General features: G+C 38.3%; 1 protein-coding gene across 9 annotated transcripts in view; it reads right to left on the reverse strand.

Annotated features, from left to right (window-relative positions):
- Positions 1-848: 848 nt before the first annotated feature.
- LOC103461072 (endophilin-B2-like) overlaps positions 849-23,774 on the reverse strand; it is a 31,462-nt gene continuing 8,536 nt past the window's right edge. For 5 of the 9 annotated variants that reach the window (XM_081611250.1, XM_081611243.1, XM_081611245.1 and 2 more), the window contains 10 exons: positions 20,850-20,983; positions 19,450-19,542; positions 19,320-19,331; positions 16,268-16,330; positions 13,910-13,933; positions 13,627-13,716; positions 9,412-9,512; positions 7,694-7,708; positions 6,370-6,571; positions 849-3,534 (listed from right to left, as the gene is read on the reverse strand). In XM_081611250.1, coding sequence (XP_081467376.1) covers positions 3,427-3,534; positions 6,370-6,571; positions 7,694-7,708; positions 9,412-9,512; positions 13,627-13,716; positions 13,910-13,933; positions 16,268-16,330; positions 19,320-19,331; positions 19,450-19,542; positions 20,850-20,983 — 842 coding nt within the window. In that variant the 3' untranslated portion in view covers positions 849-3,426. The remainder of the gene's footprint in view (positions 3,535-6,369; positions 6,572-7,693; positions 7,709-9,411; positions 9,513-13,626; positions 13,717-13,909; positions 13,934-16,267; positions 16,331-19,319; positions 19,332-19,449; positions 19,543-20,849; positions 20,984-23,774) is intronic. The other 4 variants (XM_081611244.1, XM_081611247.1, XM_081611246.1 and 1 more) reach the window with 3 other exon arrangements.

The following is a 23,774-nucleotide window of genomic DNA, read 5'->3' on the forward strand; positions in this document are numbered from 1 at the left end:
GGCCACTGCATGATTCAGTAGTAAAAACAATTCAACTCCTCTAAATATTTATCAGTGCTGCTGATGCAGTTTAATGATTCTATGAGCTTTATTCCAGTTTGGCTTTTCTACCAAATGTTCAGTTCTCACTCTTACTTGAACCCTTTAATGGCTGCTGTGTAGCCACATACTGACAGGCTGCACATCCAGTGTCTGGCTGTTAACAACAGCTCTCATTGTTGCCGTGGTTTTTCAGACATTTTTAGACAAGTACAGTTCACAGCCTCTGTTGCTGGTTTCTTTCCAGAACAATGACTCAGATTCTCAACAGAGGTCTGCTCAGACTCCCAGCTGTGTCCAGGTTTCACCCAGATTCCCCTGTATTGGATGTAAAGCTGAACATTTTGGAGACGGTTCAATCCACTTTGTAATGCACCAGCACCACTGGCAGTAGAACAGCACCATGATGACACCACCAAGGTTGAGTTTTGCTAGATTTAAAAAGCCGAACTTTAACTTCGCCAAACACTCTTCTCGTACGTGTCATCAACCAGCTCAAGCTTTTCCTCTGTGACCAGGACACTTGGTTATTCATGGGGGATAACCGCATGAATCACCACATCTGAATAGGGAAGCCGTGTGGGTGACCCCGACCTCAAACATGGTTGGAATGTTGTGGACTATAATTAAAGAGCCTACACACCAAGGAAACAACCCAATATGAATTTACTACCATTATAAGAAGATTGGTCAATTATCCAGACAGAATCAAGCCAGACGTTTGTTGATGGCTACAAGAAGTGCTGAGACAGATTTAATTTATATATTTCACTGACAGTGTAAAATGCAAATGACAAAAAAGGAGACAATTTCAAATAAATTATGCATTTTATTAAATTATTTTTGCTCATTCAGATAGTAAGAGGCAAATCAAGGCAAACAAAATAAAGGTACATCAGTAGCACATTTATTAAAAAGCAAAAATAAGTGAGGCTCGAAGGACAAGGTGGTTACAATCCTCTGTCTCGACGTCTGGAGCGAAGACGGCCTTCCGCTTATTTCACTAAAACTCATAACACCGGCAGTTAGGAGGTAAGAAAGGTTCATGCATACAGACTGGATGTGAGGTTTGGTGCAAAGAAGTTCAAATCTCACATTGTTTATTCACTCGCACACTTCCAGCAGGACAGGCGACTACAGCAATTTGCAGCACATGCAGCACTAAGACTGAGGACACTTTAAGGTTCGAGTCAAACAGGCCTGAAGGTGTTCAAAGAAAACACTAAAAGGACAAACCACCTGAAGAAGCACTGGTATGATGAAGGGCAGGGGCACTTGCATGCTGGCTGTGGCTTGAAGAGCACATTCTGTGAGCAGCTGCCCTCCGTCACTGTAAGGCAGTTTTGTTATTTGCTGATCAGGGGTGCAGACTGTTCCTCAGGCGGGAATCTGTATTGTTGTGGAACGGTATGAAGCAAGCAGTATTGCTAAGACTTTCATCTTTATCAGCAGTTAAGACAAATCTTCCTCTCAACAGTCTGGAGTGGAAAAGATCCCAGGAGGATCATTTTCTGCCCTTTTCCACTGCACATTAATGCTTCAGTGGAAGGTCTGAGTTTATTTATGAAAAAAAAAGTTAAAAAGTAAACACTGTTCTTGTTTCAGTGTTTTCTGGAAAAATAAAATCAGACATGTTTCTCCTGTAAAGCATCTGTGTTAGTTTAGGAAACCTAGACGCCATCCAGGGGAGGATGGAATCACATCTGGGATTCACTGCGTTTATTTTTAAGCTTGGTTTAAACCCGAACAAACTGACATGAAACTGCATGCCTGAAGTCCAGGACTGTTTCATGTAAGGATGAAAGGTTTCAGATGAAACCTACTAATGCAGAACAAACATATTAGAAAAAGCAGAAGTATGCAGTGGGGTGAACAAGTGTTTGCCTCCTCCCTGATTTCCTAGCCTTTTGTTTCTCACACTTCAGTGTTTCAGAACATCAAACCAATTTAAATATCCAAGACAGCACAAGTAAACACAAAATGTAGTTTTTAAACAAAAATGTTTATCATGTGAAAAAAAAAAATATATATATATATCTGAACCGGCATGGTCCTGTGGGAAAAAGCAATGACCCCCTAAACCTAATAACTGGTTGGGAAACCAGCAGCAGCAGTAACTGTCATCAAGTATTTGAGATCACTTGGTCAGTTGCAAATAAACCTGCATCGGAGCATTTTAGCTGCAATTATGTTGGTTGTATTGTTTAGTTGCTACGGTTTTACAATGTAGCGGCTCCACAGGTTCAATGGTTAACCGGTCATTCTAAAGCACTGCCGGACTGCAGCTGTAATGTTGAGCTTTCAAACCAGCGTTTCCCCGACTTGCTCGCTCCTCCTCTACGGGCTTCATGCTGCGCTCTGTGGTAGGAGACCAGTAGCCCTTACTGAGGTAATGGTCACACGGTGATGGGAGTCAGTGCTGCTTCCTCTCCATTCATTTCTATGGAGTTTGCGCAGTGAGGTGACGGTCACTTGTCCTCATCCAGCCAAGTGAACGGCGTAATTCGTTCATTTGAAATTTCTAGCTCGTACACGCAGCCAAGCAAGGCCACACAAGAAAGTTGAAAATTGATCAACTTTTTTAGCCTTTTTTTTTCTATTGTGTCCCGTGTATTGAGTTCAGCCCAAGAGGAGAAAACGGACGCTTTTCCCTCCCTGTGTGTTTAGCTGTTGCCAAGGAAACGAGAGGAGAAGAGTAACAAAGCACTGGAGTGAAAACTTTATTCATGCAGTCTCTTTGGTAGAAAAAGACAGACAGGACGAAAACAAACAAGCGATTATTATCACCCTCATTTTATTATGGATCTCATTTTAATTAATCGTGCAATTAATTGATTTGTTTATCGCCACCTGTAATAATAAACATCCTCATTTAAAAATTGCATTTTGTGTTTACATACGTTACTTGACCAATATTTAAAGTGGTTTGATGTTTTGAATGTGACAAACTTGCAAATAATAAAAAAATGGAAACCATGAAGAGTTGAAACACTTTTCACACCATTCTATATTTTTGGGAGGTTTTCCCAGATCATAGGAAGGTCTGTAAAAACATAAAGAAATACTCGGAAAAACAAATAAGTTAACATCAGAAATCCTCTGATCAAACATCTGACATGCACGTCAATAAATAGAATATCAATGACAACATTGTTATGACATCACCAAAACTGGTCTACGAGGAATGTGACTGATCCCAGCCAGGGAGTTTCCTGCTCTCGCTGTAACAGTGTCAATATGCTCAGACCTTCTGTCATTGTTCTGAGGAGTGTGTGCAGCGAATTGCAGTGGAGTGTTTACTGAAGCTTACTCATTAGTGCAAGTGTGACTTCCTTTGAAGTGAAAGCTTCAGTTGTGCCCGTTCACACTCATGCACATGCATGAACTCTAACTCAGAAGCTCCAGGTAGGTGACGGGCACTTTTCCTTTCTGATTTCCTTTCTCGCCAATCAGCCAGTCAGAGTCCATTCCGGGCACTGTGTAAACTGTAATCAGCTGAAACAGAACACAGGGAGTATTTTAGGACAGGCATACAGAGCAGGCAGCTAAGAACCCAGATGGATGAGGATCTCAGCTGCCAATCAACCAAAGGCAGAACAGATGAGAAGCAGCTGAAGTTTCACAGTAGGGTGATGAAACAACTTCTTATCTCTGATGAAATAAAAAGGATGCACATGTTCACACTTTGTTTTCATTCCATTCATTGTCCCTGATGGCTCATACTGATCTCAGTGATTTTATACTCACTGTTCACTCTCTCTCAGCTGTGCAGGAGTATGACAACAATGAACTCTTCCCAATTAAATTCCTCACAAGTGTGTTTGCAGGACATGCTGCAGCACATTCTGTATCGGTCACTGAAGGTGAACCATGCAGTGAGGAATGTAGCCCTTTGGACTGGTGGCTTAGTTCACATTAAACGACATGTGGAATACTAAACTATCAGCAATTAGGGGCTGATAGACCTTCAGGGGCTGGTTATCAAATCAATTCCTGCTACTTAACACTGACAAGACAGACTTCATGGTAATGGGACCATAGAAGCAGCAACACTAAATCTCACCTTAAAGATTGACCACTACGTTATCAAATACAGCGACACGATAAAGAGCTTGCCGGAGTGGTTAGGCAGGAAGCCTTTTATCTGCCTTTTATCTTCAGAGCATTGCAAAAATCAGACAAATTTTATTCTTTTAAAATAGAGATTCTTGTTCCATACATTTGTGTCTTTACGCATTTATTATTGCAATTTCCTTTTTCTCTCCCAAAGAGAAGTTTTTGAGGTTTGCAGATGGTTCTGAATGCGGCTGCTCATGTTTTAACCATCCAGTGGTCTTAAGAGATGGGGTCATTTAGAACATTTAGAACCCATAACTTTTTTACTCTGTGCACGGTCTGGTGGGGTCACACTGACCCCATGTGCACTTTTTACCAGGTTTCTTTTATGGTTTTTGAAACTGGCGCTCTGACAAGACAACCCCCCCCTCCCAGACTGCAGCTGTCACATTCGGCTTTTAAACTTGTGTTTTCCCCGCTGCGCTCTGTGGTAGGAGACCAGAAACCTGGGAGGTTACTGAGGTAATGGTCACACGGTGATGGGAGTCAGAGCTGCTCCCTCTCCATTCATTTCTATGGAGTTTGTGCAGTGAGGTGACGGTCACTTGCCCTCACCCAGAAGAGATTTATTTAGATCTGATATAAATCAGATCTAAAATCTGATTTATATCAGATTTTAGAACAAATCTGATATAAATTTGTTCTAAAAGTATTACTGATTGCACTTTAAAAATTAGGTAACTTTATGTTATTAAAGGTAAAGTTTAAACAGTAATGATTTATTGGTTAATGTCAAATTGTCATAACAAAGACATTTTGAATAATGTCAACTTTGTATTAAAAGTTGACATTGAAAAGTTTACTGAATGACGCTTTGACAACAGTCATAAATATTCATGAAGGCTTATTCATGTTCGTGACAGGTGTTATGTCATGTTTATGACAGTGTCATGACAGTCTTATTCACCCCCCTTTAAATAAAGTGTTACCCAATCTGCTGTTGGCTTTGAAAGTGGACTATTGTACTTCAGTCTAAACAAAGTAGTTTTCATAGCGCTGTTTAACTAAAGCTTCCATATGTGTTCATAAATGAATATAGAAACTACACAAACTGAGGCCAAAAGAAGGATTGGCAAACGTAAAAACCATCACTGGCACATAAAGACCAAGGATATGAAATGGATCTGGTTTGATTTGCTGAAGTCTGATCAAAAATCATCTTAATGAGAGACTGTCTGTAATAGAATAGAATAGAATCTACTTTATTCATCCCCCAGTGGAAATTTCTTATTAGTTAACAAACTACTCCATCCAAGGTGTTACATAAGAAGCCATTTCTATAGAAGTCAAGCAAGGAAAAAATATTGAACATCAAGTAAATACAGCTGATTTCTGTCTACAGTTACAATGTTTCAGATCAAGCATATTCTGTTATCAAAGATAACCTGAGTAAATCCAAAGCAAGTTCTCTTTTTATTAACTATGAGGCCCTGTATAAATAAAAGTGACTTGCTACTTCACAGCAATAACTAGCAATGAGTTCAGTTGTTGTGAAGAATTTCCTTTGCAGATTTGCTTTTAACTCAGCTAAACTGAAGGATTTAGGAGACTCAACCAAGTCAAAGCACAGCATCTCAGATTATGGCTACGCTACTTTAAAATCTTCACTTAGTCTAAGTCATTCAGAGGTAGACTTGCTGTTGGGCTTTAGATCATTGTGCTGCTGCTAAATAGCAAAGGTTTGCTTCAGCTTGAGGTTCTGAACTGATAGCTGGACATTCTTTGATGCCCTTTGCTTAAATGAATGACATCCAGTGGTGGCCCCTGGCCTAGCAGTGAAGCAGGGGCTTCATATCAGAGATGGTGATTAATTCGCAAAGCAAAAAAGCGTTTCACATACCATAATGATGTGTCACAACAAAACTGCTCAACATTTTCAAGTTTTAATTCCACTGAACTAATTAACAAACCAAAGGAAAATGTTCTGGTTACTGTGGGGAGGAAAGTCTGCAAGGCCTTTGATCTGAAGCTGTATTAAAATGCTATACATTTCAAAGAAATGCAGAAATCTTGCAGTAATTCTACTTCATGGTTTTATTTTGTTCATATTGAGCTGCTTTGAAAATAACAGTTCTAACTATAATAAAACTTTTCCATCAAAAGTAAGTAGTAACCTTTGACCTTTGTGATCTAAAGAGCATTATAAATACAATCTATTTATCTCTATTATTATTATCAAACATCATTTGCAGCAGGTTGATGAGAAATCCTCACCTCATCAGCCAGAAGGGAGAGCTCACTCGAATCAGCAGCATCATAGTCATACAGAACTTTGGCCTTGCGGGTTCCCGTAGCTGGTGCCTGGACCTCTTCAATCTTCAGCGTCTCAGTCTCCACCGGGCTCTCTGTGCCGTCTGATGCACCGGCTGCAGCAGCCACGGAGTGAGTGGAGTTCAGTGCGAAGGCATTGGGAAGCCTGAAGGGCAGGAGGCACACATGATGGTCAGATATGAGGTACAGTATGTTATGCATGTACCTCACATATGAAAAACCAAACCAATCACAGAGAACTCACACACCCAGCTGTGAAAGCTGTATGCATCGTAGAAACATGAGGAAATCATGTACTGCTGAAAGCAATACTTAGATATTTATGGATAGCACAACAGACACACATCCCTAATCAATACATTGGAATTAATCAAAAGTACCTTTGAAAAAAAAAAAACTTTAAGAATGTATTAAACATACTTTTCATTAAGCTCGTGTTTCCATTTCAAAAAATATTCTTTATGGTCTGGTGTAATATTCTAACCCTGAATGTCATATTTTCATCAGAAAAGCTATTTTAATAGTTGAACTGATCATCAATAATATTCTGATTTATTGAATGTGTCAATCCTGCTGGTGTTTGGGTGCAGCTTTAGAGATTACATTTACGGTGTTCCACTGGGAGCAGTGCTTGGACTAGGATGCTTCACTTAATGTAGGTCTGAATATTGTTGCCATATCGATACTGATGTTGCTCAGCTACATTTATTGTTGAAGACCGATGCATCCAATGAGTTAATTAGACTACTAGCATGAATTAAAGACATTACTGCCAGGATGACTGACATTTTGCTTTTAAACTCATACAACAGAGAAGCTGTCATCTTTGGTCCAGAGTCTTTCCTTAGGAACCTTAAAAAAATACAATTATGTCAGTTATTTACTCTGAGTGCCATTAACCTGGCCTCCAGTACTAATGTGACTATTTTAACCCGTTAAATACAGTCCACATGTGGTGATAAACAGTGAAAATCATATTAAATTATCATAACTTCAACAATAAAAAAACAACAACATTTTGACATGAGCAGACTTCTTTATATGGATGTGACCCTTTTTTTTCTCAGCTCAGAGCAACTGAGAAAAAAAAAAAAAGAAAGAAACTGGCTGCAGGAGATGGCCAAACAAACAAGGATTCCCAAAGGGACTAACATAAGGCAACAATGGTCCAATACTTCTTGGGAGCAGATGCATTAAAGTAGGATCAGGTAAAAATGTTAAAAAGAGAAATAAAATAAATAAAATAAAATAAAAAAGTGATACTCACACATCCTCATCAGAACTGAAAGCACAAAACAGTAGAAATTATTTGTCATAATTTGGTAAAGAAAAAGGAACTAAAGTCCACATCCTTATCAGCGGTCTCACAGAGGATGTATCCAAGAATATTTTTATGTTGAGACTGATGGAAAAGAAATTAATCACATACTAAATTAAACTATTTTGAAAAACAAAGAACTACATGCTGCAGATGGACAATATATCAGACAACTACAACTAATGTGTTGCAAATGACTGCTGTGATGCAATATTTGGTAGACAACTGTTTTTTAAAGTGGGAGGCATTTATTATGTTGTTCATGCCAATAAGACTCCTATGGACTCCCCTGGATGAACACTCAGGATACAGAGTTAAAGGGCCAAAATATTAAAGAGGTTTATTAGAGGAGTTTTGAAAGAACCTCAACTTAAAAATGACGTTTTTCAAATCCACAGTTATTCTACACCGACTAGAACATGTTCAGTAAACCAGAATTACAATCAATCTAATTTTATTACAACAGTCACTACTGAACCAAAATGTTTTCAATTAGTGCATATAGTAGTGCACATATATTAGTGCAGTTCCATAAAAATAGACTAGAATAAAAACGGATGAAAACAATCAAAATTTGTAAAAATATTAGAAGTGCGACAGTGCGTTAGAAGCAGTTTTAGCTTAGCTGTTGCATAAAAATAGATCATTGGTGGTCTGCAAATCAAAAGGTAATGAATTCCTCAGCTTTGGACCAGCTGCAGCAAATGAATGGTCACCCTACTGTTTGAACTTTGACTTGGGGACTTCCAGAAGATGTTGATCAGCAGACCGAAGAGATACGACTAGGTAATGTGCTTGTTGAAGTCACTTAAATAAGAAGGTGAAATGTAACAAACAGCTTGAAAAACAACAATTAAAAGTTTAAAGCAAACTCTAAAAATGCACTGGGAGTCAGTGAAGAGTAAAGGACAGGAATGATGTAACTGGGTCTTAAAGTGTTGGTCAACAGGAGAGCAGCAGCACTCTAAACCAGTTGGAGCCGACTGAGGGAACCCTGGTTTATAAAGTGCATTATAATAAATGATACAGGAGCTGAAGAAAGTATGTGTACTCTTTTGAGTACATGCCTCAAAACGCTCAAAAACAGCAGGATGTGCAGAGATAGTTGCATTGCTGCTATTGCTTCTCCTGTTTTGAGACAGGTGCTGTCTTTTGACCTTATAAGGATTGTAGTTCTTTGTTGTAACAATAATGTGGTTTATTAAGCACAATAACAGATATTTTATTTGTTGGTTATAGTGTTGCAGGGAGAAATGATAAACCAAACAACTAGAGACATGAACTAGATCAAGCAGAATGCAAAGATTGAAAGCAGCAAAATTAAAACCGATGAGTCCATTTCTGTACGGCTGAGCAGCACCGAGCTCCTGCAGCATGATGGAGTTGCTGCACAGGACGCCGTGTTAAATGATCCCCGTCATGAAATTCATGCCCAAAATTTCCACAAATACACAATCAGACACACCCTCTTCCAACATCTTCAGTTAATATAACCTGGAATCATAAAACATATTGAAGCTGACTAAGTTAGAATTTAATCTTTAACATTCTAAACTATGTGCTTTTTAGCTTGGGTACAAAGTTCACAAGTTGAATGCAGTTAAACTCTTTGGTCACGTGACAGGGAACAGCAGTGCTTTGGGATCAGCTCTTCCAATGTCTCTCACCTTCCCAGCTCTTTCTGCAGCTCCAGCATATGAAGATGACCCTGCTTATAGTAAGCGGCCTGGGCCTCCACAAACTCATGCAGACAGCGCAGGTGGTTCACCTGTCAAGACAACAGTCCAACAGTTACTTCCTTTTTATTTAAACTATGACTATTCTGCTCATATCAACATTGAGCAGAATAGATTTCACGCTAATTAGATGCAGTATTAGCGGGCTTCCCATGTTGGTCTATGGAAAAACTCTTAGTTGCTTTAAACACCAGCAGTGAAATACACCACCTAGCCAAGAAAAAGATGAGTTAAATTAAGCCCATAGATACCAGCCTCCTATTCAGCTCCGACTCCAGAGGAGTTTAGCTGGGGTGGCATTGGCATATTTTGGAGGGGTTGGGGGGCAGAGTAAACAAACTTTTACTTTAATATAAATACACAAACATTTATGTAACCTTTCAATAAAATTACCATGTTCATTAATACATAATAAACATGATTTATTTTGTATTAAATGAACCATGTGACATGCATAAAATGTTGACATGTATAAAATATTGCTCACATTTGTATAAACATTAGCTCGTATGTTTCAGAAGTTTCATTTTTCCAATCTCTGAAGTCTATTTCATTAAATGCAAAGTCAATCTGCTCAAGTAAAAGAAAAAAGTAAAGTGCAGGAAAACTACTATTATAAGTACTTTTTCTCCCAAAAAGTTACTCAAGTAAAAGTAATCAGTACTACCCATTTTTCAACATAAACAACAATATTAGTATAGTAGCCTATTCTTGTTAACAAGCTTAACGTGATATCTTCGCATTAGCCAGTCATCATTTAGTCAACATTATCTGCATCCAACAACATTACTCAACATATTCTGCTGGTTTGGGACAAAAAACTGTGCAAAATTCTTTGCCTTTTGCTAGTTTGCTGCCATGTTTCTAACACACACCTGTGTCTGCACAGCAGCAGCAGGTCTCTGGTGTTAAAACCAGCGCAAACATCTTAGTGCTTACGTTTCGTTCAAAGGAGGCTCGGAAAAGTATGTCGCAATATGTTAAAAATGGATAAACACTTGTAATGGCTGAAAACTGTGCGAGAGACAGAGGGCGCAAATACAAGAATTGCGGGAGTTAGGCCTGTCGCGATAAACGATAAATCAATTAATCGCACGATAAATTAAACCTAATGACCTCTTTTTAATTATCGGCTTTATCGTCTCTTCCTGCCTTTATTCTTTCTGTTGATGACACTGAATGAAAAAAGGCTAAACTCCGGTACTCTCCACTGACTCTCCTTTCCTCATTTCCTTAGTCTAATGTCCAGCTAATGTTGTCGGCCTACTGTCAGCCCATTTTCAAAACCTGAGAGACACATTAGCCGACAGAAATCCTAGGTATAACGGTTCAATCGGGTTCGATTGTGCCGTGTGGTGTCCAGTCACATGGGCACAAAATAATGGCTACAAGTCCAGTTAACCAATTTTAAAATCAGGCATTAATCAATGCTTTACTAGAATCTGCCTGTGATGCATGTGGCTATAGAGTCAGAGTAAAGTTCTAACAGAATGAAAATCATTATAATCTATTTATAATGATTTTATATAATGAAGTCCTGACATAATGCGTCAGGACTTCATTATGTCACGTTAATGAAGAACAGTTGAAAAGTTACCGGGTTTATCAACTGCGGTAGCAATTTGACTCCAACTCCTCCCCTTGTCATTTCTATATTCTTTGCACGAAACATTGAATAAATATTAATGTTGTTTGCACATATCATCTCCGACGTCCGCTGGACTTCGGGCTGCGCCGTGTCAACTGTTTGGGATTCCCCTCATTATTTCCCCTCAGAAAGCGCGGAGAAGAATCTGTGCTTTCTGATTGGCTACCTGTCGCATTCAACAGGCTGCGTTAAGCTCCCAGTCAGGGAAAACCTCTGATTTAGATCAGAGCGGCCACGACAATCTACCGTAACACACCACACACTGCAGGATGATCTGTTACGAAATCACCAGCGAGAATCTTAGATCGGCCAACGATCTAAGATTGTCATAAGGAGAACATAGGAGCAAAAAATCGTGTAGTGTGAACTATTGCATTAGGTAGTCGAATGTGCCCATCTTCTCTATTTAAATCTAGTGATTACTGAAGAGCAATATAGTATACAGACTTCATAATCTGCACTCTTGGTTGAATGCAATATTTATTTCCACTTTGGCTTTATGTTGTTAAGTTTTTATTCAAGTACATTTTTTGTTAATGGAGACTGAGAATACATTTTATTTTTGTTTTTGGTTGTTTTGTTTATTTAGTTTATCAGTTCCAGTGTTGTGTTTTTTTGAAAATAAAGTGCATCTATCTATGCCAGGAAATCGCATGCATTATTAGTCATTTCCATTAAATCAGTGTCAAAAGGTCTTGAAACAATATTATCGTTTATCGCAATAATAGACAATTAATCATCCAGCAAAATTTGTTATCGTGACAGGCCTAGCAGGAGTCCGTACTGTATCAAATCAAATTAAGAATAATAGAAAGCTGGCCACTCGGAGGTAAAAATGAAAAAAAAATTGTTTCCAGTCCAGGAGGGGCATGGCTGACTCTGTTAGCAGGAAATGCCCCCCAAAACCGGTTCATGCCATCAGGCCTGCTCCTATTACATAATGGACCTTACCACAGGGGCCGCATTTCATTGGCTAATGCCCATTTTACATCACAGCGCAGCTATCACATGCCTTACCGTCTCACAAACTCATGCTAATATACATTGTGGACTACCACAAAAACTACAGAAAGTTTTTGCGTCAGGACTCGAAAAAAAATGGTTCTCCGTCAGTGGGGTATCTGTACAGGCGATGTCAGGTATCCTGATTGTATTTGTGGAACTAAAATTCACAGATTTCCAAAATCTGAAACGGAAAGCCTTGTTTGGATCAAAGTTTGTGCACGACCGCGTTTGTAGGATCAATAAGAACAAAGGATTGTCTGCTGGTGTAAGTATTATTGCTTTGCTTTCTTTGTGTTTAATGAATGAAAAAAATAAAGTCAATAATAAACACATCCATTATGAAAACCTTTTAGCCAAGTACAGCATAATGGCAGTACCGATACAACTTCTACATCCTGAAGCCTGTCTGTTACAGCTTTACATTAGCTGAACAGATCAATATGCAATGTGTACCGTATCTGACATACATTAAAGATTTTATTTCACCTGAAAAGACTTTTTACTAAACTGTAATCGTGTTAGCCACGCTAGCACCGAGTACCGTGTATAAGTCCTAGGCACATTCGAACCCTCAAAACCATGAATGCCCGACTTACCCAGCCTTGCAAGAACACTAGGCATCAGTGATCTTGTCCACGGCTACATTTATGCTGAGGGTGTGAGAATCTGCTGTTTTTCTCATCGACCGGTAGCATTTAGCTGTGACGCACACAATGTTGGAGGCATCGCGTGGCTAAAACACCTTGATGTCATCCAAAAAAGATGACATGAACTTGTTGGTTCCCTTGTCCATTGTCGTGGCTGATATTTTGTGAAAATCCAGCAGAAATGCTACACTAATAGACTCAGAAATACTCTGCAGAGAATGAAAAATGCCATGTTTAGACATTGGAGCTAAGCTGTTAATGTGAGACATGAAGTCACGTGGGACTTTCGAGGGGCGTTTCTGGGCGGAGCTTGGTAAGGTCCATTAGTGCATGAGTGAATATTTTTAACTATTAGGTCACAAATTATTAGAGTTGTTTCTTTTAAGTTATTTAACCCCAGCTGATGCAATGAGGAGCTTTTCATTTCTTAAACAACCATGTGGAAAGACGCATCCTGTGGTTGACAAGATGTTGGTCTGTTTGAGAAGGGTTACATCAAGCAGAGCAAACATCTAAGATGCAGAAACTTCCAAAAATTGGACAAAGAACTGTCCGATGCATTATTAGAAACTGGAAGAAAAAGAAGAGGGGCACTATCATCTTTGAAGAAGAAGTCTGGTCAGAAAAGTACTCCAGAATAAGTTTGATTATTGGGAAAAACAGCAGTAGAACTCAGGGCTGTGTTAAGAGCATTTAGACATGCAAAATGCAAACTGTAAACTGAACAGGTATTCAATAAATTAGGAAAGCAACCGTGAAAACCCCTTCAACCTAAATGTTTTCTATAATGAATGAAACAGAATAAGTAGGGTGTGTGTGTGACCAGTAATCTGGTGGCTAACCTACATGCGTACTACTGATGCCTTCCAAAAGCAGCCGTGTAACTTCTGCCTGCCGATCGAACTCCGTCTGAGCCAGCCTGAGATCTTGTTCAGCCTGAAACATCAAACCAGATCAGCTCATTTGTTAGACAAATCTAATATTTGGAAACCAAGTCGAAACTCTGATGCTCCATATTCACACCTGTTAGAACTGCTTTAAAAAATACATAGCTTGTTCAGCCTGGTATGTAAAAAAAAAAAAAAACAGCGAACGAAACTGTATATAACAACCAAACTGACGTACTTACTTTTTCCACTTCCTCAGTCCAGAGCTGATTGACGGATACCCCGAGTCGAAAGAAAAAAAGAAAAGGAAAACAAGTTTCAGCAAGACAATCCAGCTTCTGTCCCATTCCCATTATTTGTTTTTCCTTTGGAATAAATAAAAGTATTTTGAATTCAGGAAGGGAGGATGTTTTAAAAGCAATAAAATGACTTTGTTGGGTCATAGATGTCTACATCATAGGCTGTGTTGTATCAACTATAAATGAGACTGCATTCAGGGCAGTGGATTAAAGAAGGTTTCTCAGCAGAATGCTGATTTATTGAATTAGTACTTTGTAATATTTGTCCATGTTACCCATGAGAGCAGTTGTAGCTTCAGAGCACCTTCCAGTCTGTTAAAGTTCTGGGCAACAAGGAAAATGAAAGCAGCACTGGAAAGTTTGCCACACAGTCAAGTCAACACTGCTGAGGATTAAGGATTTGTTTGCCAGCCAGCTTCTCCAGGAGACGCACAAAACACTGCTGCTCATTTCCACAATGTACAAAACCAGTACCCACATAAACTGAGCCCATCCGTCACCACAATTACAAACTGGTGACTGTCAAGACAAGTCAAAGCAGTCTGCGCTACACAAGCACATCACCTGTGTTTTGACCACAAGCCAGAAGGAAATAACTGATGTGCTTGTTGAGACCTGAGATTAATATCAAATCTGATCACATCTGAACAGATCTAGCTACTGGTGGGAATGCGCTCTAAAACCTTGTGAGGACAGTTTTCTTCCGACCACCTTCAGGACACAATCTCCTCTCAGGTTAAAGAGATATTAGCTGGAGGTCTTAGAGATCAAAAGAAAGCAAAAATAGCCTTACAAACACTCAAATACTGCTGATTTAGGAACTTCCAGTATTTTCGGATGTCAATTGGGAAAAAGTTTCATGTTCAGATGGCAGCTTGAGTCAACTGTACTTGACATGAGAAGGCACTGGATGGCGCTGTAATTTCAGGAGGTCATTGAACACGCTTTTCACCCTTAGCATCTATATAATTGTAAATAGTAGCGTGTCTCTCATAAACAAAATGCTCATGTATTCCTCATCAAGAATTGTGTTAAATGGAGCAGGTCAAGTAGCACAACACAGCCCAGTACAATCCACCATTGTTTTTGTTGCTACCTGCCTGTGCATGCATAGGATGAAGCCTACAGCTGTGCGCCCTGTGCATGTGGAGTACTTCACACCTCTGTGGTGGGTGATACAGAAAAGTTTCACTCAGAGACCCGGTTTGAAAAAGTGCTGGGGTGAGAGAGTACGGCCATGTGGTGTAAATGAGTGGCTGGATCGCAACAAAAATGTAATGGATTAACTGAAGAGCGGCTCCATGTAAATGGGGCCTTCGCCCATCTACCGTCACCGGATCAGCCGGGACACACAGCAGTGCCAGATGTGAGCAGGAAAACAGATAAAGTGGCCTACAGATGGATTAGATAGGACATTGTTAGCAAACTAAAACAAACGTTTCTGTGCCAGAGATCTTCATTCCAGCTAAAACGCAGACTTTGATTCCTGTTTTACTACAATTTTATGAGAAATTGTAAGCAAACTGAATTTAAATGTGTAAAAAACAAATATATGAAAGTGAGAGCATTTTTAGCACCAAAATACAAACATTAAAAATTATTTTGAGGACTGACTCAAAGAGGCCAGAGGGAGGATACTGAATTATTCAAAATATTCTTTTGAAATCACAACCAGCTCCATGGTACACCGTGTTGCACCATCTGTGATGATGACGACAATCTTTCTTATTGTTTAACACCAGGATGTTATTACAGTCAGACTGTGATATGAGCCATGCTGCTTTAAATTAGAGGGTGGTAACAACGTTTCCCAGCACGGTACTTCTTGTGAACATAAACACAGGCATCATCAGATTAGAGTTTACGCTGAGAAGATTACTGTGGAATGGCTTCCTACTACGTAAATGTATCACATTAACTGGGCTGCTACATATTTTCTCTTAATGTTATGACAAATCCCTAAATGTCAGAATGCTGGAGAACATTACACACAAGTCTGGCATGTAGAGTGAACTAATCTCTGTGTATGGACACGCCCCCTTCTCAATGCTGAAGCCATGTCTGTTGTAAATGGGATGTAGATACATCCCATTTATGTTGCCAAATATTATTTTATCAATCAAATCAAAGCAGTTTTTATCTGTATGCTGCCGAGTTACATTAATGTGAAAAGGTGTTTAGGTGTTTTTAGGAATCTGGGAGATGTAAGCAGTGGCGTCTCCTATATCCAGCATAGATTTGTCATTGCCGTATGTGGCATTTAAACTTCATAAAATTGGTGAGGAGGAAGTGTCTTCTTACCGCAGAGGCACTGGCAGAAAGCACATAGTTGCGAGGTCTGGTCTCCTGGAAATCTGGGGCCATCTACACAAATCAGAATTATTATTTCATCATTTGTACTGCTGTGTATTCAATCTGCACATTGCCTTGCAAAGGTATTGATATTACAACAACAAACTATGCTATTGTGTATTGCTGTTTTATGTGAGAAACACACAAAGCAATGTCTGACTATGAAACAGAAGGAAATCATTGCAGGTTTGTAAATGTATTTTAAAGTTAGTCAAGCATATGTAATAAGAAGCACCTTTCACTTAGTTTGTCTGTTTTAACTTGCACATGTTCAGTTCTCCTGATGGAAGGTGACCCTCCACCACAGTATTAAGTGTCTTAAATCCTCCAACAGCTTTTTTTCCCAGTTCTGCCCTTTGTTTTCCATTTTCCTTCAAACTCTGACCAGACTCCCAGTGAAACTGAAACAAAATGTGCATGCACATACATGTTCTACTGTAGTGTGTTCAGTTTTGGTCTAATCTAACCAGACCTCATTTTTCCAGATTGAAATGGAACAGCTGCATTCATACTGTGATTTAGGGTGTTTTCACACATAAAAACACTGGTGGACTCCGTTTGATTGTGGACCAAAATTGCAACCAGTGCTACAGTTTCAGATGTTCAGTTTGCTCTCACACTGCACTGTGTCAAACCAGCCAAACCCTTTGAGCAAAATCTTCACCTCCACACCAACAACCACTGAACAAAGCAACATGAAAACTTCCTTCTTCACAAAATGCAAATAAAAACTGAGTGGCATCAGATTTATCCGTTGGAGGATTTCTCTTTGGCAAAAGACTGCAAGCCATTTCTCCTGCCGATGGTAGGCCCTCCATTTGTTTTGGTTGCATTTACCCACAATGCCCCATGCTATGGTCCGCTTCGTGCTTTTGGAGTGTTCTCCGGTCCACTTGGTGTTCACATATGCATTTGAACCACGCCAGAGTTCACTTCAACAAAACTGAGACTGAGGTTTGTAGGACGACCAGTTTGCTTTTTTGCTCTGCATCAGAGTTCAATTACGCATTCAAAAAAGAAAACCAAGAATGATTTGCCATCCACCTTACAATTCTGCTCTACAGTGTGTTGTTCACTCACATGAAACCCTTACAAGATACACTGAAGTTTGTAGCTGTTGTATAACTGAATGTGAGACTTCTGCAAGATACCGCATACAGAAACCATCTTTAAAGACAAGACTTAGGTTTACATTTCATCTGAAGGTGTATATAAACCTCCTGGAAAGCAGGCCTATTTTAAAGTGACATCAGCTCACAGGAATTACACAGATTAACTGTAAGGGAGAAAAAAAAGAGAAGAGGGGAATTTACAACAGCCAGCATACTTTCATATTAGGTGTGTCTGATGTTATAAAAGAAAGGTGCAGAGAGGTGATGCAATCACTGTATACAAACAACAGCTGCCACATTACTGAAACCAGTGAGTCAGTCTCTCACTGACCTTACTACTCCAGTCTGAAGCTGCAGGCTGTGCTTTTATCATGCACATGCAAGCATTCCAGACAAGTAATGGTTTCATCATCACATAAAAAAAAACATTTTTCCAAATAAAGAAACTAATTAAAAAAAAATTAACAATTATGAATTACAAAAATAAATAAATTACAAACAAAAAAAGGAAAAGAACAAAAAAGGGAAAACTGGTTGAAATTGTGGCCAAAATACACAATCAGTAAGTAGATGGCCGGTCAGCTGCTTAATTTTGTACAAGTACAGGACAAGGATTGAGTTATAAATAACTGCAGAGGTGGCGATGATGCAGGAACAAAGTCACCGTTTCCTGTTTTAAGCTCACTTTCCAGAAAAGTGCAGTGATGGTCATGCTCTGCATCTGTTTTCTGCTATTCTTCATTTGAGCTCTTGCCAACATTGTTCTTCCAGTCATTTAAGAACATGGAGAATGTGCAGCTGCTTCATTCAGATCAAAAGGCATTTTGTTAGAGCCAAGAAAAACATCCATCCAAAGATCAAGACAAAACAACAAATAACAACAAACAACAAATGTTGTATTCCCTGCAAAAGTGTCAGTTGAAGGCATTTTATATGTGCTTTTTAAAAACGGGAAATTATTTGATAATCTACCTCCTGTGGTTAATCTGTAAAACATCAATAAAAAAGGCTTTTCAAATAAGTGTGTTTATGTGCTTAGCTGTCATATCTGTAATATTTTCACATCAAATAAAAACAGCAGAAGGAAACAAAGAGCAATGATTCTATATTTTCTACAAGACTTGTCCTGCATCTCTAACCTGTGATCTAGTTAGACTTCAGGCATCTGCTCTGGTGAGAGCTGATGTGTTGACAACAAGTCCAATTTGTCTTTCTATTAAATGTCTGGTAACATAAAAAGGTTCGTATGGCTCTGCTGCCATCTAGTGACGGAACCTTTTTATGACAATAAATAAGAGTTTTCTCAGCGAGAACTTTTTTTTTTAAAGAAAATTTGTACATTTGTTTTAGTAAAATGCATTTGAACAGAATCTAAAGTAGAGCTGTTTGATTATGGGAAAAAAATTTTTATCATGATCATATGTGTAAATACTAGAGGTTTTTTGCATTTTACATGCAGGTGCAAATTTTTTAACAGTTCATTCATTTGAAGATTTAATTTGAAATCTCCAAGCTCCTGCCATTTTGCAACCAATTTATCTCAATAAGGGCACCAAAGCAATGCCTTAGATGTCACTAAATGCTAATCTAAAAAAGGAATTCAAATAAACAAAGATGACAGCAAACAAAAGAATTCACGCAGGGAAAAGCAAATAAAGAATAAGCATGATTCATCCAAACATCGTCAGTCATTAAGACTCTAACGTCCAAAAGTCAATAGAGATAACAAAAGAGTCTTGAGGTTGTGGATATTTTTTCAGTCCACTGCCTTGACTTTTAAGTATTTTTTTTGTCTTTTCGCCAATAGAAGTAGCACTGCACATCGAAGCTAGTAAGACTGAGAAAATAACTCAAGGTGTGCACCATATAAAGCAGTTTTTAATACTTACTGCACCCTCACACTGCAAAGATGGTCAATATGCAGACAGTTAGTAATAGTTGAAACCAAAACACACCAATGCTTTTATTAGAATGTTTAAAAGGAAAGCTGAGGGGACGTGGGAGTGAGTGGGGTCTTACCGCTGCCTTGGCCTCGGCCGCCTTGGCCTTCTTTACACGTGCTTTACAGGCGTCCAGGTCCAGGCGAAGGTTCTCCAGCAGACGGCGCTCTCTCTGTTCAAAACCATGACAGAGTCTAAGCACCCAGCTACTGCAGCGAGACAACACCCGTTTAAATTTCTTTTGGTTTTGCTTTTTTTTGTGACACTTTAACGTTCAAATGATTAAAGAAATATAAAACGTGTTTTTTTAAATGATGATTTTATTTATTAAGGGAAAGCTACAGAACTGTTTTAATTAGGTCACCTGAAAGGTTTTCAAGAATAAATATAATTCTGTAATAAAAGTAATTCTATAGCAATTAATAGAATTTCAGCCCAGGCTTTGACTAGGCAAATCTGGATCGTTGCTTCATTCATAACCCAGGACTGCTTGAGCTTCAAATTCTGAACTGATGTTAATTTATATAAGTAAAAAAAAGAAAAGAAAATTAATCTATTAATTAATTCCATTAATAAAAAAAGATTAATTAATTAGATTAATTGGTCAACCTAAAAAGCAGTTAGTTATAATTGCAGTTTACTCATTTGTATTTGTGAACAAACAGAGCTCAATGTCAAAGATTAAATTCATACCATCAGATTGTTGCTGTGGTAACAAAATCTAACTATGAATATTGTTCTTTGAACATTTACAAAGTAAACTTGCGAGCTCCTTAAAATCTTACATTGAAATGTTAAACAATTAAAAATATTTTAATTTATGTATGGAGAAGCCATTAAATCAAATTTAGCAGCATTGATATGCTCAATAAATAAATGTTACATTTATGCATTCGTGGTCTGTGTTAAAAAGGCCCCCTGAAGCCCTGGGGGGCCTTATGGAGCCGCTGACTTAATTTGGATTAAACAGAAGTGCAAAAAATTGATACTCATTTTAATTGTATTTTTTGATTTGTTGTTTTTAAGACTAGTTGTAGATTGAAATAGCGTTTCACTGGTGACATTGATTTTTAGGGAAACAAAATTATTTGTTTCCCTAAACAAATAATTACCCAGTAATATTTTTACATTTCCTGTCTACTTAACATCTTTTAATTCAAAAGCAGGGTCTACTGCCAGTGGACCGCCTCTGCGCCCTGACCACTGGGCGGAAACCCTGCTAATTGCATGAGGGAGTAATAACTCTGTCCTCACTGGAATGTATGAAGTGCTTTTTCTGAAGTGCTGTATTAGTTTAATATCAGAGTTAATGGGACACACACTTCCTAAAGTCCTATATGAGTTGACTCTTTTTCTCATGGTAAATTCATCGTTTACTTTTCCTCTAATGAACCTGTTATCAAAGCGGGTATTGAAATGTAAAATTGAGAAATCATCCAAAAACTTAAAGTGTTCCACTTCTCAAAGTTTCACACTCACTGAGATGGTTCGCCAGTCTCCTTCCAGGAAGTTCCTGAGTGGATTGAGAAAGCTGATGGCTGAGGTCTGAATGAACTCTCTCTCTGCTGCTCCTAGTCTCCTCTCACAGTCCCCAACCTTCAGCAAAGTGCTTCCTGCAACAAGACCAAAGAATTGTCACAAATCAGTTCATTCAGTGCTACTGCAGTTGATATAAACACCAATTCCTCATTTATTGCTTTGTATTTTTTTCGGGTTTACTCTGAATCTTTAAAGCAGCATAATGAGCACAAAGCGCAGATGGTGAAATTCTGGTAAGTTGTCTGTCTAGGAGAAGAACCTTTAGGTGACAGATGTGAGTTGAATCACTTAGGAATAAAATCCATAATCCATCTTTTCTCAACAGGTATCTGTATTTCTATTGGCTGCATTATTTCATGTCGGTGCCCTTTGCGGTTCATGGATTTGAGATATGGAGCAATTTTTCCACCGGAGTCCCACTAAGGAACAAAAACATTTTAGAAATGTGGTACAAAGCCAATCTTGAAATTGCTGCATTCCTCTTTACAGTGATTAATTAATTTGGCTCTTAATGCTGAACTGGTTCACCATTCTTGGACTAGTGTACTCCTATGAAGATGCTGAATGTTAGGAATAGAGTTGCTCCAGTAGGTGTCATCATTGTGCAAAAGATTATTTATTTAAAACAAAAACACCAATGACAGCACAACTTGACAGAACTCTATTCCTGCAACAGATCCATAATGACCCCTAAAGAGCCCTTAAATAGAAACAGACATATTTAAGAAGATATCTATCAATCAATCAATCAATCAAATCAAATTTATTTGTATAGCACATTTCAGCAGCAAGGCATTTCAAAGTGCTTTACATAATTAAAATAAAAACAGCTTGTGACATTCAATAAACAGTGAGAAAGAGAAAAAAAAAAGGTTAAAAAAGATAAAAACATTAAAGCCGCACCCCTTTTAGGACTTCAGTTAAACATCGTTTAACTGGGACTCTAACCCTCTGGGACTTTAGTCAAAAACACCGTTTGACAAGGACTCCAACCTCTAAGTTTTTAGTTAAAACGCCGTCAACTGGGACTCTAAACCTCGTAGGACTTTAGTTAAACGTTGTTTAACTGGGAAGTTTTCCGGGCGGCTTTACATCATTAAAACGTAAACAGTGAGAAAGAGAAGTAAAAAGAAATTAATAAATAGATAAAAAGTAAAGATAAATGAAGGCAAGTGAAGGGCAAAAGTCATCATCAGAAATGTGCTGATGAGGCTTTTACTGGCCAATATTGATTTTCCTTTTTCCCTTTATTGGATTTTTACTGAGCTCTGAAAAAAGTCTAAACAATGTGCTGTTTGCTAATAAATCCAGAGACTAAATATAAATTTAAATATATCTTCATTTTTTAGTTTTCATCAATTAATGAACAAAAAATCCTTTTTGAGAATTCTTATTCCCTCGTCCCCCCTCTCCCCTTTGACTTAGACTGCCCATTGGTAAATTTAAATCAGTGGTTAATTAGTATGTGCACCACAATTAGACATAACCCACATTGCATAAGAAAAAGTTGCCAGTTCATCTCTTCCAATGAGAAACAGCTTATCCTGATGTTGGCTTTAGGTTAGTGTTGCTTATTTGACTAAATTTTGAAGAAACAAATAATGTTTGAACTGCAAAGGTTTATTCATTAAACAAATCGTAAACCCACATAAGACCTGGCTGTGATTGGTTGTTCTTGGTTGGGAGCGGTGCATTTCTTCAGAAGCCAACTAGTCACTCAGACAGGATGTAGAGGAGATCCATTGTTTCACAGATTACCGGTCTCCCGACATACTGTCATGACATGGTGACTATTTTAACAAATACATAAAAAATATGTTTTTTATAGAAGTTACATACTGTAGCTTTAAGCACAATAAAGCAGGATATACCAACAACTAAAACCATCGTGTTGGCATGGTATGGTTTCTGGTTTTAAAGACAGGATATTTTTGTGTGAAAAGTCGAGGATTTATTTCCACTTTCTAAAAAATTAATAGAACCTAGAAAACTGCGGCATCAGTCAGAGTTTGAGCTAATCTGAATTTTCAGTCCATCTTTTTAAAAGACAACGAGATGCTGAAGTACTAGGGCTGCACAACTCATGCATAAATCAGACTCTCTTATTGAATTTCGGAGCAATAGCTTTCCCTAGTGACAGCTACATGACTACTGATGCTGCAGCAGAATGCAGAGAGCAGCTAACCTCATTTAAAGCTCTATTGATCCTCAGACTTACACAGACGGGAAAAACTATTTACAGCCTCTAGTGGAAAACAGCGCAAGCAACATGTAGAAAGGAAGAACATCCATTGAACAGGCAACAGAAAAAAAAATGTTCTTATACTGAAAAATATCCTAGAGCCAGTTTGAAGCAAGTGCTTCAGAAAGCCTCAATCTTCTGTCACCCTGGATGAGTGAAATATTCAATAACGCTAACAATAATATTTTGTTAGCATTGATATTTTAATTTAAATATTGCAACAAAAGAAGAGTTTTCTTCCACAGTACTCTGTGTGCTGAGAAGCTCCTTTGTTAACAATTTAACTGAAGCGGTGTGAATAAGACTGACATATCACCTGTCATAAACATAAAGGAGTCTTCATGAATGTTCATGACTTATTATAAAGTGTCATTCAGTAAATAATGACATTTTTAATCCAAAGTTACAACAGAAATTGTGTTAATGTGAATTAAAAACGTGAACTTTAATTTTCTTGGTAAATAATTAAATTTTTCAAGCAAAGTTGCATTAAAAGTATCGACTTTGCATTAGAAGTGTGTTAATTTACCAAGTGACATCTCATGACAACAGTCAAACATTTATGAAGCCTCCTTTGTGTTACTCTAATGCACAGCCCTTCAAATAAAGTGCTACCGCTCCCG

Source organism: Poecilia reticulata, chromosome 9, assembly GCF_904066995.2.
Source record: "Poecilia reticulata chromosome 9, P_reticulata-male-v2, whole genome shotgun sequence".
In the NCBI taxonomy this organism is placed as follows: Eukaryota; Metazoa; Chordata; class Actinopteri; order Cyprinodontiformes; family Poeciliidae; genus Poecilia; species Poecilia reticulata.